General features: G+C 45.0%; 1 protein-coding gene across 6 annotated transcripts in view; it reads right to left on the reverse strand.

The window, feature by feature from the left end:
- Positions 1-221: 221 nt before the first annotated feature.
- Positions 222-17,480, reverse strand: part of SAE1 (SUMO1 activating enzyme subunit 1) — an 81,893-nt gene continuing 64,634 nt past the window's right edge. Inside the window, exons 7-11 of one of the 6 annotated variants that reach the window (XM_036275232.1) lie at positions 17,300-17,444; positions 6,858-6,927; positions 2,869-2,917; positions 1,701-1,820; positions 222-281 (exon numbers count right to left, since the gene is read on the reverse strand). In XM_036275232.1, the coding sequence (XP_036131125.1) occupies positions 265-281; positions 1,701-1,820; positions 2,869-2,917; positions 6,858-6,927; positions 17,300-17,444 (401 nt within the window). In that variant the 3' untranslated portion in view covers positions 222-264. Of the gene's footprint in view, positions 282-1,700; positions 1,825-1,867; positions 2,747-2,868; positions 2,918-6,607; positions 6,710-6,857; positions 6,928-16,860; positions 16,973-17,299; positions 17,445-17,480 lie in introns of those variants that run through there. The other 5 variants (XM_036275233.1, XM_036275234.1, XM_036275235.1 and 2 more) reach the window with 5 other exon arrangements.

Raw genomic sequence — 17,480 nt, forward strand, 5'->3', positions numbered from 1 at the left:
CCCACCTGCCCCTATGGACCCAGCTGAAGGGCCTCCCTTAGCACCTGGGCCTGCCTAGTGGTTCTCGGTGGTGACTGCTGGGTTTAAAGGCCTTGTGAAGGCAAAGCCCGGGTCCCCTTGCCCTCACCGAGATCGTAAGTGGTGCCGTTACTCGAATGTTTCCTAAATGTCCCCTAAGAAAGCCTTTCCTGTCAGCCCACATTCCGTCCCTTACCTCTTGGGTGAAGCCGGCTCCTCATCTGCGATATGGTCACAGTAGCAGATCTACCCCCATGGGGATGCTGTGAGGATTCAAACAATTTAGCTAAAGTGCAAGCACTCTGGAAAGTACCAGGCAGGCAGTGTGAACAAGCTAGCATTACTATTAAACTCTTTGACCTGAAAACTACCACCACCTAAGCTTCCATTTGCCACCTGTAATACACACACACACACACACACACACACACACACACGTATATTTAAAGGTGGCTCATGTATATATATCAATATATAAGTTTATTTACAAAAGAAACTGACAAAATGGACTTGCGCCGCCAGAACGTGGGGCTGTGATGGAACTGAGCACGTTTTATCGTCGTCATTTTTCACGTGTTCTGCTGGAAGGTTCTGTCTGAGCCTTCAGCACATTAAGCACTGATCAGAGGTTTGGCTCCTGCACCAACCATACGACAGTGCGGGGTATGCAGTAGGGAAACCTCGCCACCCCGAAGCCGACCCATTTGCTTTCATGCAGTAGCTCCAGCACCCCAAAATATGTCACTCTCAAGAGTAGATCCTCCTTCCCACAGGGGCTACACATCCCTGGATGTACTAGAAACCACAGGATAACCACTGTGCACTTCCTGGAGACCTAGGGAAATCCAGTTGATGATAATACTGATGTGTAATGTGGGAGAATATGAAATTTGAAGAAATGAGAATAATGACATTTCTTGCCCGGGGCTGGCAGCTTCCAGCACCCCCTCCCTGATCCCCGAGGGCTCCTCTCCAGATGACTCAATCTCTGCCATGAGAAGCACAGGCCGGAAAAGTTTGAAAAGCCTCAGAGAAGCTTCTACAGTGAATTTTTTTATCCATCCAGATTCACCTGCTCCCCCTTGTGACCAAGGCCTCACATTGCAAAATAAAGGATGTAATGAGTTCATTTCAAAGAGGGCATGAAATTCACGCATCGATAAAATCCCTGACCTTGGTGCCTGACTTGACACTAATGGGGCCCACAAAGGGGCCCCTCCAGAAATGCAGCCCTGCTTCACCTACAGCGGCAGCAGAGGTGACCTGGAGGGAGGGTCGGGAATTTAGTTCTGTCTCCCAGGGACCAGTGTTTTCAGGGTGCAACAGGATTAAGATAGGACAGGGGCCGATTTATTCATTCGAACTGGCTGGAACCAAACCTCGCACAATTTTACGTCAAGGAGGAACCAGCTTAGACTTGGTGTTGCGATGACAGCTCTGACTCGCCCCAGCTGTGGGATGGGGCATATTACTTAAGTGTCACTTAACTTCAAAATGAGGCCATCGCCCACCTTGACTCTGCTCAATGCCTGGTATGTAGAGGAGCTACATAAAAGGTACATTCAGCACCACATTTTACTCCTTTCCCATTATTATAATTCTTGTCACTGTGAAGAGCCACTATTTAACTGGATTATTCAATAGACTATTGGAACCAGAGGTTTCCAATAGAAGTGCTTCACCTTTTGCTGCATTACCCAGAAAAACGGTGGTAGAAATGGTGTCGGAGGAGAGGAATGTTGGAATCATGTGAAGCATCCAGTGGAATTTCTTCAGGTTTAAAAAAGCAATTGGCGGGATCACTACCTGTCAGAGGAAGTTACAAATGTGGAAGAAAAACAAACACATCCTAAAGCAAATACGTTTATTTCTATCATTCCTTGTTAAAGAACCACGAGAATCAGAAAATATAAAAAAAAACACAAACAGCTGCCATTCGGGGGGTAAATGAAGGACCGACGCAACCCTTCAATGCAAGTCTCCAGCGCCACATCACAGACGGAGCTCTGTGAAAGGATGGGCTCCTCCCTCCCAACGTGACCCCAACAGATCAGAATCCCCAGGGAGTGAGACCCTGGCACCTGCCTTTTAAAACAAGTTTCCCTACTAATATTCAACTTGGAAGGTCTTGCCCTAATGTCCAAGAGGACCTGGTACCATTTCCTCTGTTCCACAGCTCAGGCTGAACTCACTAATCCTCAACTAAAACTCAGGAACAGCGCACCAGATGCCACCTGTTGTTTTTCAGAATCTCGAACTTTGGAGGAAATACATCCCGCCTGCCATGTTTTTCCCTCTTTCAGGGCACCTGTCTGCATTTGGAACTTCAGTTCCACTAGTGTTTCACTGGGCCTGGGCCTTATTCCCCACTGAGGTCATGCTCTTCTCTGTGTGACATCAGGCGGGGAATAAGTCCAAGAAGGTGGCGAGAGGCTCCTACGCAACCAGGCGTGCTGGTTCCTGGCAGGCATCTCCAGCGGTGCCCAGAGGCCTGGCGATGCTGTGATGGCAGCAGGACAGAGGCATAAGAGGGGGCTTTCAGGTGGCTGCCACTCAGGGGAGCTGCAAGCAGTCCTGTGCAGTGCTGGATGGAGACAGCCAGTTCCTCCACCCCTTGCTGTGCAGCAGCTGCTGGTACTCGCAAGGAGCACATCTGTACAACCTCATCGTTCGCAGGAAATGGTTTGTATCGGTCCAATGACTTCACTTTTCTCTCGCCTGGAGATGCCTTGGTGGGAGGAAGGGCATGGGGAGCACATGTGGGCACACTGGGGGTCAACATCTCCGGGGCCGCCACATTGTGGGTTCACTTGGGGCCAAGGCACTCCACAATCCCATTTCCCTTCATACCATCAAAAAAGAAGAAGTTGTTGTGAGGTGGGTCCCTTTGAGACAGGGCCTGGGGAGAAAAACAAGAAGAAGGTTCAGCGCAAGTGCTTTAAAAGAGATAAAATGGAAGAAAAAAAAAAAAAACGAGAAAAAAAACCCAAAAACCCCCAAACCAGATCTATAAGCAGTGTGGGCAGTGGTTTCTCAATAGAGGTAGATTTTGCTCCCCAGGGGCTATTTGGCCATGTCTGGAAACTTTTTATTTAGAAAGTCACAGAGGTAGAAAAAGTGAGCCAGCTGGGCTGTGCGAGCTCAGGAAACAAGTTACAGAGGCAAAAGAAGCGCCCTCGTTGCTTAGGAGACAGAAGACACAGATAACACACCTGGGGGAGGGGGAAGGCAGGAGTGCTCCAGAGACGCGCATGGACATTTCTGATGGTCATGTCTCTCTGCAATGGCCCTTACCAGCTGTGTGCCCTTAGACAGATCATTTAGCCTCTTTGAACCTTACTTTTCCCATGTAAAGCAAACATAACAAATGTATTATCCCAGGTACTAAGAGATGATATACCTAATACCTTAACCAGTGCCCGGCATGAAGGGGCACCACCTTGCAAATGGCAGTGATAATTATTTATGACTCTGGCTGAGAAAGGCAGTGACTCACTCCAACACGTCTTAGCTGCAGCCCTCATGAGACTGCACGGCCTGCCCTCCGCAGGGCAGGCCTGGGAGCTGCTCTTCAGCCACGGACACAGGGACTGGCTTGTGGGGTTAACAGAATCTGAAACCACAGCTGAGTCATATGTACACATGTGTGTAATGTGTTCATACATGTCAGTGACTTTTTTAAGAGGTTCTAAACCAAAACAGGGTTTCCATTTGAAGAGGACATCACCTAAGCTGGCTCTAGGAGGTGTTTTGAGGTTCTGGAGAGCACCACGTTGTCACTCATAAGGCAGGACCTCGTTTACAAGGTTAGAAATTGCTCTAAACATCCTAAACTTCTCCTTAAACTGAGCGCCAACCCCAATCAGTTTTCTCATCTGTAAACAGGGATGATTTCACCTACTTCAAGTGGCTATTCAGCTATTTGTCCAAGGAAATGTTTTGAGTATCGACTCTGTATCAGGTATAGTGCTAGATACTAAAGATGGGGCTTGGATCTGACAGGTGTGCTCCTGTTGTGCATAAGAAAAGGCAAATAAATAGCACCTGCCTGCTAGGGTTTCTGGGGAGAATGAAATGCAATCAATCTTGTCATGTGTGCGGCACAGAGCAAATTCTCAGTAAGAGGGAGCTGCCACTGCTAATGGGGCCAGGTGTCCCTTACCCATGGCCGAGGATCCCAAGCATTCAGCTAGGTGGAAGGGCCCAAAGGCCCACAGTTGGGGCTCCTAGAACCCGGAGAGAACCCACCTTACAGGAGATGATACAATGTGACTTAACATGGAGCCTGGGGATGGCACTGCCATCACTGTCACCTGTAGTACTGTAGGCAGGGAGACCTACTGTGGAGAGTGGAAAAAGGAAGGATGATTTCCACCCAAGAAAGATGACATGATGGGGATATGGACAGAATACATGGTGTCTAGAATAGTATAAGGAAGGAAGGAAGGAAGGACATAAAGATGATTCTCAGGGAACAGACTTTTACATTTGTTCTCCACCTCCTACCGTTCACTTTTTGAGTGGTCAGATGGTCTCTCAGGAGAGAAGGAGGAGAGGTCTGTGGCCCTCAGACTGCAGGACTCTATTGCCAGTTGACTGAAGGCTGGAACCTTGTTAAGTCGGGGGAGGGGAGTAGTGGGGACAGGACAGCAGGGCATGGGGCGAACATGGGGCACAAGGTAAAGTGCTTCCCAAGCCAGATGGGGGTAGGAGGAGATTCCAGACACACCCGGCAACCAAGAATGCAGAGTGCTCTGGTTATCTGGCATAAACAGAAACAAGATGCTGGGCAACAGCTGTCCCCAGCAGGCAGCAAGGAGGGGGCTGCACTAGAGGTTAGGACGGGGATGCAGAGAAGCCGCTGCAAACAATAGGGTCAAGGCCACCTGCTTTGACCCCCAATCTGCATCCTCTATGAAAAATCCAGGGAGCAGCTTCTCAATGGGATGCACAGAAGTGAGCCTTGGGGTAAAAAGACAGCAGCCCTGGGTCCACGTAGATGGAGCCACTGGACGGGGTATTGTTTAGGGAATGTGCCCGAGGCACAATGACCAAGTGGTAAAGAGCACAGACCCAGGAATCAGACACCTGGGTTCCATACTTCCCTGCACCTCCACCCTCACATTTTTTATAGATTAAAAAAAAATCCTTACCCAAGGATATTTTTACATTAATCTTCAGTTAGAGCTGGAGAGAGGGAGAAAGACAGAGAGAGAGAGAGAGAGAAACATCGATGTGAGAGAGACACATCAATTGGTTGCCACCCACATGACCCCAAATGGGTCTAGGGACAAACCGCAACCAAGGTACATGCCTTTGGCCGGAATCGAACCTGGGACTCTTTGGTCTGCAGGCTGACACTCTAACCGCTGAGCCATACCGGCCAGGGGTATAGATTTCTTTAATGTTTTCTTTTTCTTTTTTTTTTAGAGAGAGAGAGGAAGGGAAAGGGAGAGATAAATGGAAACATCAATGAGAGAGAAACACTGATTGGCTGCCTCCTGCACGCCCCCTACTGGGGATTGAGCTTGTAACCCAGGCATGTGCCCTGACCAGGAATCATACCAGCGACCTCTCAGTGCACAGGTGGACACTCAACCATACCGGTCAGGCAACCTCCACCTTCACTTTATTTATTTATATTTTTCAGACAGAGCGGGAGGGAGAGAGGGAGGGGGGAGAGAGAAACATTGATGTGAGAGAGACACATTGACTGGTTGCCACCCACATGACCCCATCCTGGGCCGGGGATAAACTGCAACCAAGGTACGTGCCCTTAGCGGGAATAGAACCCAGGTGTCTCTGGACTGTGGGCCGACGCTCTAACCACTGAGCAAAACTGGCCAGGGCTCCACCCTCACTTTATACATCAGGAGTCACAATACTTTCTACCTCACAGGGTTGTTGTGAGGATAAATGAGTTCATCCAATAGTCTTTCTGTGGTACATGTTATTATTGTTGTCACTACAGGCTACAAGAACACGTATATACCATTCCCATCTTATGATTCTCCGTCACTGCACTCTGTCAGTGGACCGGGCACCATGCTGCCAAAAGAGGGAAGGACAAACCACCACTGCAAGTCCATGAGCATCAAGAACCTGACAAAGGCCAATCTAACATCTCTGGGCAAATATGAAAGTTCCCAAAGAAAGTGAAATTTATTTGAGGGTATGCAATAGTTTTAGCAACCCAAATGTTCTTCTAGAATAAATTTAAAATGCTGTGCTAGCTACTGGTTATATGACCCCACGTGAGATACTTCCCTTCTGAGAGTGCCAAAGACACCTATGTCACAGGTCACCCTTACAGAGCCCTGTGGGGCTCCTGGCACAGGCACTGGTGCTGATTTTCCTCATTCTCTGTAAATACCTATGGTGTATTAACAAGATGGAACTCTGAAGCCATGGTGATGGACAAAGAAACCCTACAGAGGTGAAGAGCATGGATTTTGGAGTTCCTTCTCAGGGCCTCAGTAGTGTCCTCCCTGAAAAGGGAATCACGACAGTACCCATTTCACAGCCACGAGAAGCAGAATACCTGGCCAATATCATAAGCACCAGATACCTGACTGGTTCAGTTCGGGAAGGGCAGGCAGCACTGTGTCCAGTTCTGGGCTCAGCACAGAGCAGGCACCCAGAGGTCATTTGCTGAATGCCCACCTGAATGGGCTGCAGAGGATGGGATGGGCTGAAGGGAAGGAAGGAAAAGGGTGGGGCATGAAACAAGGACGAGCAGGGTCAGAGAACCCAGGGAGCTCAGACAGCCCGGGCTCTCTCAGGATATCTATGAGGTGTGCAGTGGGTCAACTGTCTTCTGCTGCACAGTCACTGTTTACCTTCACAATTTCCTGGGCCAAGATTCCTCCAACCACTGCACACACAGGGGCCATTTCGGAGAAGCAGTACCTAGAGGAGAAGACAAGGAAAATGAAGCACTGAGGAACAGGACAGTGGTAGGACCTGTGGAAAGGCCGGTAATGGTCTGCCTGAATGAAAACATCTACCAGGAGTCAATTCAGACAGCAATGCTAATGCTGGCATCTAGGCGTGAAAGTAAAATCTGATCCAGGGGTTAGTGGGTGGTTGGAAAAGACCTTTGAACTTTGGCAGGCGGAAATTGTTTCACAACACTTTTGTGTTTTTTTTTTAAGTTAAAGGAAAGACTATATCTGTGCTTCCTAAAAATAAGGTCCTACAAATATCAGATGTTTCAGTGCCCCGGTCACATTCTCGCAATTCTATCCTTACCCATAATGGGTAGTGGGTTCTATATGCTACTCCCAGACAAATGTTAGGGAGAAGGCCTGTGTTAACATGCAGGAGGCATGGGAAATTTGGAACCTGAAATTAAAGTATGGGGACAGAAAAAAGTCTTCACTACCCACATAGATACCAGCCCTTCTTGAGCCAGGATGGGGCATCCAGAGGACACATTTTAGCTGATACTGTAACTGGCCTCTCCAAATCACCCATCCTGGGTAGCTAAATACGATTTCCTTCCACCTCCCCAGAGGAAGCAAGCTCTGCCAGTCCCCGGTCCTGAACAACAAAGGTATTTCTTTCCCTTTTTTGGTTAATCCTCACCGGAGGATAACCCCCCACTTTTTTTTTTTTTAAATGAAGCGAGCGAGAAAGAGAGAGAGAGAGGGAGGGAGAGAGAGAGAGATATAAGCATTGACATGAGAAAGACACATTGATTGGTTGCCTCCCGCAGGACCCCAAACAGGGCTGGGGATTGAACCAAGAATTGAACCCTTCGGTCTGTAGGCTGACACTGTAATCGTTGAGCCAAACAGGCCAGGGCGCAAAGGTATTTCTTAAATGAGCAAACCGGGACACAGACAAGCTGTAGCTTCCTGAAGGAACCCTACCATCAACAGACCACCTCCAACCTTCACAGTGTTTGTGCCCATTCCTTCTAGACATTTTAAAAAGTGCACACATCTAAACACATATAATTTCAAACCTAAGTAATATCAACCACTATTCATTCTACACTGTAATCTACTGATGGATATCTACATTTTGGCATAGATGTCCATACAATTTCTTATGGCAAATACCTAAATACAGAATTCCTGGTCCTGATACATTTTGCCAAAATGCCCTCCAGAAAGGTCATCTCCATCACAACTTCCACCAACTGTGTATGAAAGCTCCCTCTCCTCACTCCCCAGCCAGGACCAGCACTCCCATCTGTTCAGCCACAGAGGTAACTTTTCCCCCTGTTTATCAAGCTCCATATAGAATTATAAAACATATAGAGAACTATACCAAAGAAACACTAATCACCCAGAATTCTACTACTCAAAGATAATCAACTGAAGAATTTTTTTCTCTTTTACTAAAAAAACAAAACAGCCCGGCCGGTGTGGCTCAGTGGTTGAGCATCGACCCATGCACCAAGAGGTTGCCAGTTCGATTCCTGGTCAGGGCACATGCCCAGGTTGTGGGTCCAATCCCCAGTGGGGGTCATATAGGAGGCGGCCAATTGATGTTTTCTCTCATCGATGTTTCTCTCTCTCTCCCTCTCCCTTCCTTTCTCTCTAAAATCAATAAAGAAAAAATAAATAAATAAAACAAAACAAAAAACATACCCATTCTCTTGTGATCATACCATACAATTTAATATTCTGCCTTTTCTCTCTTAAAAGTGTATTATCTTGCTCTGGCCATGTAGCTCAGATAGTTAGAGCATCATCTTGATACACCAAGGCTATGGTTTAGATCCCCAGTCAGGCCACATACAGGAATCAACCAACGAATCATAAATAAGGGGAACAAAAAATTGATGCTTCTCTCTCCCTAAAAAAAAATATAAATAAATAATTGAAAGTACACGATCTTAACTAAATGCTACCAAACTAAACCAGCAACATATAGAAAGGATTATATACAACGACTAAGTGAGACTTATGTCAGGAATGCAAAGTTGGTTCAACAACTGAAAAATCAATCAATGTAGTATGCCATATTAATTGAATAAAGGACAATAAATACATGATCATCTCAATAGACAGAAGCACATGACAAACTCCAGCACCTTTTCAAGATAAAAACACTCAACTGGGAATAGATAAAAACTTCTTCAACCTGATAAAGGGCATCTATAAAAAATTCACAGCTAACATCATACTCGACAGTGAAAGACTGAAAGCTTTCCTCCCAAGATCAGGAAATGACAAGGATGTCTGCTCTCACCACTACTACTGGACATTGTACTGAAAGTGTCAGCCAAGGCAGTTAATGTAGGGAAAAGAAATTAAGAGATCTCAGATTGGAAAGAAAGAAGTAACAGATGACATAATCTGGTATATAGAAAATACTAAGGTATTCACAGAAAAAATTATTTGAACTATTAAATTAATTCAGCAAGACTTGCATGATATAGAATAGACAAAATCAATCGTACTTCTATACATTAGTAATGAACATTTTAAAAATGAAATTAAGAATTTCACTTACAATAGATTCCAAAATAAAAAATTTAATAATAGATGTGTAAAATATACACTGAAGATTACAATAATATATCGTTGAAATAAATAAATGACCTAAATAAATGGAAATATATCCTATGTTCATGGATCAGAAGACAATATTGTTAAGACAGCACTACTTCCCAAATTAATCTATATGTTTGACACAATCACTGTACTGAAATTCCAGCTGCTTTTTTGTAGAAATGAAAAAAATCCATCCTGACATTACTATGGGAAGGCAAGAGACCCAGAATAGCCAAAACAATCTTGAAAAGAAAAACAAAGTTGGCCCTGGCCAGGTGACTCAGTTAGTTGGAGTGCTGTCTCATACACCAAAAGGTTGCAGGTTTTGATCTCCAGTTGGGGTACATATGGGAGGCAACCAACTGTTGTTTCTTTTTCATATCCATGTCTCTTTGAAGAGAAAGGAAGGGAGAGGGGAGAAGGAAAGGGGGAGAGGGAGAGGGAGGGCAGGAGGGATATATATAGAGAGAAACATCAAGCCAGCAACCCAGGCATGTGCCCTGACTGGGAATTGAAACGGCAACCTCTTGGTGCACTAGACTACACTCAACCAACTGAGCCATACCAGTCAGGGAGAGAAATAAATCTTTATGACCTTGGATTAGGCAATGGTTTCTTAGATGTGATACCAGAAGAATATGTGGGAAACCCCCCCATAAAACAGATCAGTTGCATTTCATTAAAATTAAAAACTGAACTTCAAAGGATACCATCAAGAAAGTAAAAAGACAATTCACGGCCCTGGCTGGTGTGGCTCAGAGGTTAGAGCATCGGCCTGCAGTCCAGTTCCCGCTAAGGGCACATACCTCGGTTGCAGTTCAGCCCTGGCCCTGGTCAGGTGGTGTGGGAGGCAACCAGTAGATGTGGCTCTATCACGTTGATGTTTCTCTCTGTCTCTCTCTCCCTCCCACCCACTCTATCTGATGATAAATAGAAAAATATGCTCGGGTGAGGAATAAAAAAAACTCTTGCAAGATTCTCCACCAGCAAAAGATTAGTTGTTCCTCACCACTTTGCGCGTTGACTTTCGCAGCTTTACTCTATTGCGGTTTTTTCAAACACTACACTATATTTGAAACAACCGTGATAGAGTAAAGCCACGAAAGTCAAAGTGTGAAGTAGCGAGGGACGACTGTATATAAATAAAGAATCCTGCCCTGGCTGGTTTTGCTCAGTGTTAGAGCATCGGCCTGTGGTCCAGAGAGACCCAGGTTTGGTTCCCACTAAGGGCATGTAGCTCGGTTGCAGTTTGTCCCCGGTGCTGTTTGGGTCGTGTGGGTGGCAACCACTCGATGTGTCCCTTTTGTGTCGATGTTTCTCTCTCTTTCTCCCTCCCACTCTATCTGAACAAAAAATGGAAAAATGTCCTCGGGTGAGGATAAAAGAAAAAAAAAAAAAAGAATCCTACTTCGCAGAAATTCATTTATCACAGTATAGAACTGATGAACCGCGATAAACGAGGGCCAACTATACCACTCACTTGATCACAAAACTTGTGTTATTAGGGTGGTCTGAAACCTCGAGCCCTCAATCTCTGAGGTATGCCTGTATATTACATTATTGGCAAAGTCAGAAAAACTATAGGAATAGAGAACAGATCAGCCACTGCTGGTGGGAAGGGGCTGACTATAACAAGGCACCACAAGGGAATTTTTCGAGGTAATGAAACTTTCCTATATCTTGATTGTGGTGGTGGTTATACAACTCTATGCCTTTGTAAAAATTTATGAAATTTTAAAAACAAAACACACTTGACTCATAGAACTGCACAACAAAAATAAATTTTACTGTATGTAAGTTGAAATAATAAAAATTAAGACAAAATAAGCATCACCTCAAGAAACAATCAGACAAATCCAGAATATGAGATATTCTACAATATAACTGGCCTGGACTCATTAAGACAAATGAAAAAACAATGGTAAACTTCTAGATCAAGAGTTGGAAAACTTTCTCTGTAAAAAAACCACACAGTAAATTTTTGGCTTTATAGGCCATATAGTCTATTTAAACTCTTTAAGTCTGCTGTTGTAAAGTTGGAAAAGCTCTACAAAAGCTGTCACAGATAATACATAAGTGAGTAGGTATGGAATGAAACTTCACCCTGAGATTAGAAGACATAGAACCAAATGCAACAGATAAACCCTGATGCATTATTTTAAAGTCTCAGGTTGGCATCATGGCCCTCTTCCCAAAACTAAAAGCAAAATAGCAGCAAGTGAATCTAGCTGAGTGGTATATAGGTGTTCACTACTATACTAGTCTTTCTATTTTTCTGTATGCTTGATCTTTTCTTTTAAATTTTTTTCCTTTATTGATTTGAGAGAAAGAGGAAGAAAGAGGGAGAGAGAGATAGAAACATCAATGAGAGAGAACATCGATTGGCCACCTACTGCATGCCCGCCACTGGGGATCATCCCACAACCTGGGCACATGCCCTGACCCAGAATTAAATCAGCAACCTCTTGGTGCATGGGGACAATGCTCAACCACTGAGCCACACCGGCCAGACTGCTTGATATTTTCTATGATAAACATAATTTTTAAAAAATTGATTTTAGAGAGAGGAAGGGAGAGAGAGAAAGAAACACTGATCAGCTGCCTCCCACATGTGCCCTGACCAGGGATCAAACTTGCAACATTTTGGTGTGCAGGACGATGCTCCAACCAACTGAGCAATACCAGCCAGAACAATAAGCATCATTAAAAAAATTTTTTCTTTTTCACCCTTGCAGGTTTGGCTCAGCGGATAGAGCGTCGGCCTGTGGTCCAGAGAGACCCGGGTTTGGTTCCCGCTAAGGGCATGTACCTCGGTTGCAGTTTGTCCCCGGCCCTGGTTGGGTCGTGCGGGTGGCAGCCATTTGATGTGTCCCTTTCACGTCGATGTTTCTCTCTCTCTCTCTCTCTCTCTCTCTCCCCCTCCCGCTCTGTCTAAATTAAAAAAAAAAAGAAAATGAAAAAATGTCCTCGAGTGAGGATTAAAAAAAAAAAATTTTTTTTTCTTTATTGATTTTAGAGAGAGAGGAAGGGAGAGGAGGAGAGAGAGATAGAAGCATGGATGAGAGAGAACATCGATTGGCTCCCTCCTGCATGCCCCGCACTGGGGATTTGGCCCACAACATGTGCCTTGATAGGGAACTGAACTGGTGACCTCTTGGTGCATGGGTTGACGCTCAACTACTGAGCCACACTGGCTGGGCCACTGGTTAATTCTTTTTTTATCTTCACTAGAGGACATTTTTGCATTTTTTGTTCAGGTAGAGTGGGAGAGAGAGGTGGGGGGAGAGAGAGAGAGAGAGAGAGAGAGATCGAGATCGATCGACATGAAAGGGACACATCAAGTAGCTGCCACCGCATGGCCGGGGCCAAACTGCAATTGAGGTACGTGCGGAAACCGAACCCGGGTCTCTGTGGACCGCAGACCAACACTCTAACCGCTGAGCCAAACCAGCCAAGGTGGTTAATTCTTATATATGCCCTGACTAGAGATCTAACCTGAAATCTTGGCTCATTAGGATGATGCTCTAACCAACTGAGCTACCTGGCCAGAGCTATCATGAACTCTTTAATGCCTTTCCAATTTCTCCTTCTTTTAATATGATAATCACTATCTTTTGTAGGTAAATGTTTGCTCAAATTATTTTGTTAGGATCTATTCTTATTAGCAAAGAGCAGAATTACTGTGCCAAAGAGGGAACATTTTAATGACTCTTGACACATATTTCCAACGTGTTCATTAAAAAGGCTGCATCTTTTCCCATCACCCTTGCTAATGAGTATTTTTTAAAAAGCTACAAAGGATTTTATTGATTTTACATATGCTATGATAGAAAATGTAGAAGAAAACACAGTATCAGTGGTTAGTAATTTCTCTGAGTAATGGAATTATGAATGATTTTCATTTTCACCTTTGAATTTATTCTGTACTATCTGATTTTTCCATAACATGTATATTATTTCTGTAATTTAAAAACTAGTAAGTTCACAAAAGGATAAATATTGTATGATTCCATTTATATGAGATACCTAGAATAATCAAATCCGTAGAAATAGAAGACAGAAGTTACAAGGGGCCTGGAGAAGGCAGAAAGGAAAGTTAGTAGATGGCGGTGATGGCTGCACAGCAGTGTCAATGTACTTAATGCCAATGGACTGTAGGTTTAAGAATGGTTAAAATGGCCCTGGCTGGTGTGAATCCATGGTTAGAGTACTGACCCTGGAGCTGAAGGGTCTCGGGGTTTGATTCCGGGACAAGGGTGCCCACCTGGGTTGTAGATTCCATCCCGGACCCCAGTCAGGGTGAGTGCAGGAGGCAACCAAATGATGCCTCTCTCTCTCTCTCTCCCCACTTCCCTTCCACTCTCTCTAAAAATCAATGGGAAAAATATCCTCAGATGAGGATTAAAAAAGAATGGTTCAAATAGTGTATTTTATGTTGTGTATATTTAATCACAACAAAAAATTTAAATAGTAAAAGTTTCATTTACATATACAAATTATGAATGTTTGTCATAAACATATATAACAGTAAAAACTACAAACAATTTAAATACCCACTGATAAGGTGTAATTAAATAAAGAATCATGTGCCAGACAAGGACATGAATCTATATTTTTGACACAAATATGTCTATGACACGCTAGAAAAAAGAAGGCTATTGTATGGAAAGTATGATCTCATTTTGACATTAAAAAAGAGAAAACAGCCCTGGCTAGTTTGCTCAGTGGTTAGAGCATTGGCTCGCAGACCAATGAGTCGCGGATTTGATTCCAGTGAAGGGCACATACGTCACATCAATGTTTCTCTTCCTTTCTCTCCCTCCCACTCTACCTGAACAACAACAACAACAACAACAACAACAAAAAGGAGAAACGTCCTTGGGTAAGGATAAAAAAATTTTTTTTTAAATGAAAAAAGATAAAATATATGGGTAAATATACACAGCAGTCTGTGAAGCTAAATCCTGAACTGTTAGCCATGGCTACTTCTCAATGGTGCGATGACGGGTGATCCTTTTCTTGCCTTCTACATTTTCTGGCAACAAGCATCTGTTACTTTCATAATCAGGAAAGCAATAAAACTCTCTAAAAAGAGAATAAATAAGGTCACATAAAGGACAGCGTAAGCGGACCACGGACAGATGAGAGAGACGAATTGTGCACAGTGTTCCCTACTCAAGTGAACAGCCTTGCTCCACGCTGGCAGCGGGCAATCTGCGAGGGTGGCTCGGCTGCCAGACATCCCAGCCCATCTCAGGCCTTCAAGAGGCCACCAAACCCCTCTTACTTAAAGGGCAATAGAGCGGGAACACCTGAGCACACGAGGACTTGGACATGGGAAAGCGGTTTCTGAGGAGCAGGTGGGCGGGGGAAGGAAACACTTTGGAGAGAAAACCAGCCAGCAGCTAGTTAGACTGTTAACAGTTAGGTGGTGGCTTTCTCCTTCTGGGAAGTGGACCTCCGCCACTGGCCTGCTACGCAGAGCCAGGCCACTCATCACTCTAAATGCCCAAATTAATCACTTGGCTGCGTAATCACGGCCAGGCACTTGGTCTGTTTGGCGGCCCGGCCTGTCTGGCTGCATCTGCTGCAAACGGAGTCCTGCCTGAGCCAGAGCAGGTACCACTTGCTTACCACATGTTGTTCTCCCTTCACCAAGACATGTGCCCCCGGCTGTGAGTCTGAGACAGGGACCCTTGCCCAGCCTGCAATGTTACATTAGCCCTTGAACTCATGGTGCCAACTTACAAAAGCACCTTGTAGATGGCTGCCTGTATGGCTGAGGGCTCAGCAGGGGGTTCAAAACCTACTGCTGGTCCTAAATCTGGTGCAGTCTACTAGTGTCTAAACACAGTGCCCAGACACAAGAAAGAAACAATTAGCCTGGCCAGTGTTTGAGCATTGTCCCATGCACCAAGAGGTCACTGGTTCAATTCCCAGTCAGGGTAAATGCCTAGGTTACAGGCTCCATCCTCAGTAGGGAAAGTACAGGAGGAAGTTGATCGATGTTGATGTTTCTCTCTCATCGATTTTGTTTTTAATCCTTACCTGAGGACATTTTTCCATTATTTGTTCAGATAGAGTGGGAGGGAGAGAGAGGAAGAGAGAGAGAGAGAAACATCAATGTGAAAGGGACACACTGAGTGGCTGCCTCCCACAGGGCCCAGCCAGAGCCAGGGACAAACTGCAACCGAGGTATGCACCCTTAGCGGAAACTGAACCCGGGTCTCTCTGGACCGCAGGCCGACACTCTAACTGCTGAGCCAAACCGGCCAGGGTGATATTTTTATCTCTCTCTCCCTCTCCCTTCCTCTCTCTGAAGTCAGTAAAAAAATATTTTAAAAAATAAATTTAAAATTTCTTTAAAAAAAAAAGAAATGACGCCCTGGCCGGTTTGGCTCAGCGGTTAGAGCGTCGGCCTGCGGTCCGAAGAGACCCGGGTTCGGTTCCCGCTAAGGGCACGTACTTCGGTTGCAGTTTGTCCCCGGCCCTGGTTGGTCGTGCGGCTGGCAGCCACTCGATGTGTCCCTTTCACGTCGATGTTTCTCTCTCTCTCTCTTCCTCTCTCTCCCTCCCACTCTGTCTGTACAAAAATTAGAAAAATGTTCTCGGGTGAGGATAAAAAAAAAAAAGAAATGACTAGGGGAGGAAGGGACTCTGATTCACTTTATTGCTATGAAGAAAACCAAGTTAGTGTGCTACTACCAGAGGTATGGTGAGACCTGGGTGAGGTCTTGGTTGGCTACTTACTAAAACCTCAGCAAGTGATAAAAAAAACTTTCTGAGCCTCAGTTTCTTCATTTAAATAATGGGAAAGTAAGCACATCTCAAGGGAATATTGTAGCAATTAAATGTGGAAAAGCACAGAACATCTTCAATACATGGTGGTATTGGAGTAGGCATTTAACTTTCCTGAGCTTTAACTTTTCCTCACATACAAAAAGAATTGTTGTGAAGACCATGTACATACTAGCTGCTCAATAAATTATAGCCATCATTATTACTGCTACAAGCTAGAGGCATAGCAAAGCAATTTGGGAAGTTTCCCAACGACAATGAAAGACAACAAGAGGGAGCTGATAATGCCAGAACTGCCTGGAAGGGGGTTCCTGACCTAGTCATCATGTGGACTTCTCTAATCAAATCCTAAACCTGGCTGTGTATAAGAGCAAAGACTGGTCACCTAAGGTGAAAGCATCCAAGTGCCCAAGGGAGAGGATGCTGAGAACATGACTACCCTTGCTGCTGGGGTAGACACTGGTGAGACATCAATGGAGGGCAATAGGGTAATATCTACCAAGTAATAAATCACATTCTCTCACCCAGCTATTTATCCTGCAGTTGCACCTGCACACAAGACCACACACTGCAGCATCCCACGGTAACGCGGCCACAGGGGACTGGTTCAGGGAGCACTACTGCTCCCATGCTGGAGTACTAGAGGGCTGGAGAAATGAGGGAGAAAACTACTGTCCGGAAACATCCCCAAAAGACACTGTGAAATGTAAAAAGTACACAACAGTGTGTATAGATTTTATACCACCTTGAATTTTGAACTATGTGAACATAACTACTGAACAAACAGAACTTGCACCTCTGTTTCACACGCTGTGGCTACACCGACAGAGAGGCAGAGGTCTGCGGGAGTTGGCAGAACGCAGCAAAGGAGGCTCTCCTCAGGGCTTTCAGTCTCAATAAAGCATCTCTCTGACTTAGGGCAAATACACAGACGTTTATCAATCCAGGCCAAACTAATAAATGCTGTGACCAACCTGACAAAGTCTTCGGGAAGCAGGTCAGGATTAACACCCAGGGAGTCAAGCACATCGTTTCGAATCTGGAGCAACAGCTCACAATCTTCCCCAAAGGTATCACAACTAGGGTCTCTTCCCTTATCCGTGCGGAACTTCAGGAGTACTGGGAAAGGAGAAAGAAGGGAGGTTATAAAGCAAG

The sequence above is a fragment of the Molossus molossus genome, unplaced genomic scaffold, assembly GCF_014108415.1.
Source record: "Molossus molossus isolate mMolMol1 unplaced genomic scaffold, mMolMol1.p scaffold_m16_p_21, whole genome shotgun sequence".
Classification (NCBI taxonomy): domain Eukaryota; kingdom Metazoa; phylum Chordata; class Mammalia; order Chiroptera; family Molossidae; genus Molossus; species Molossus molossus.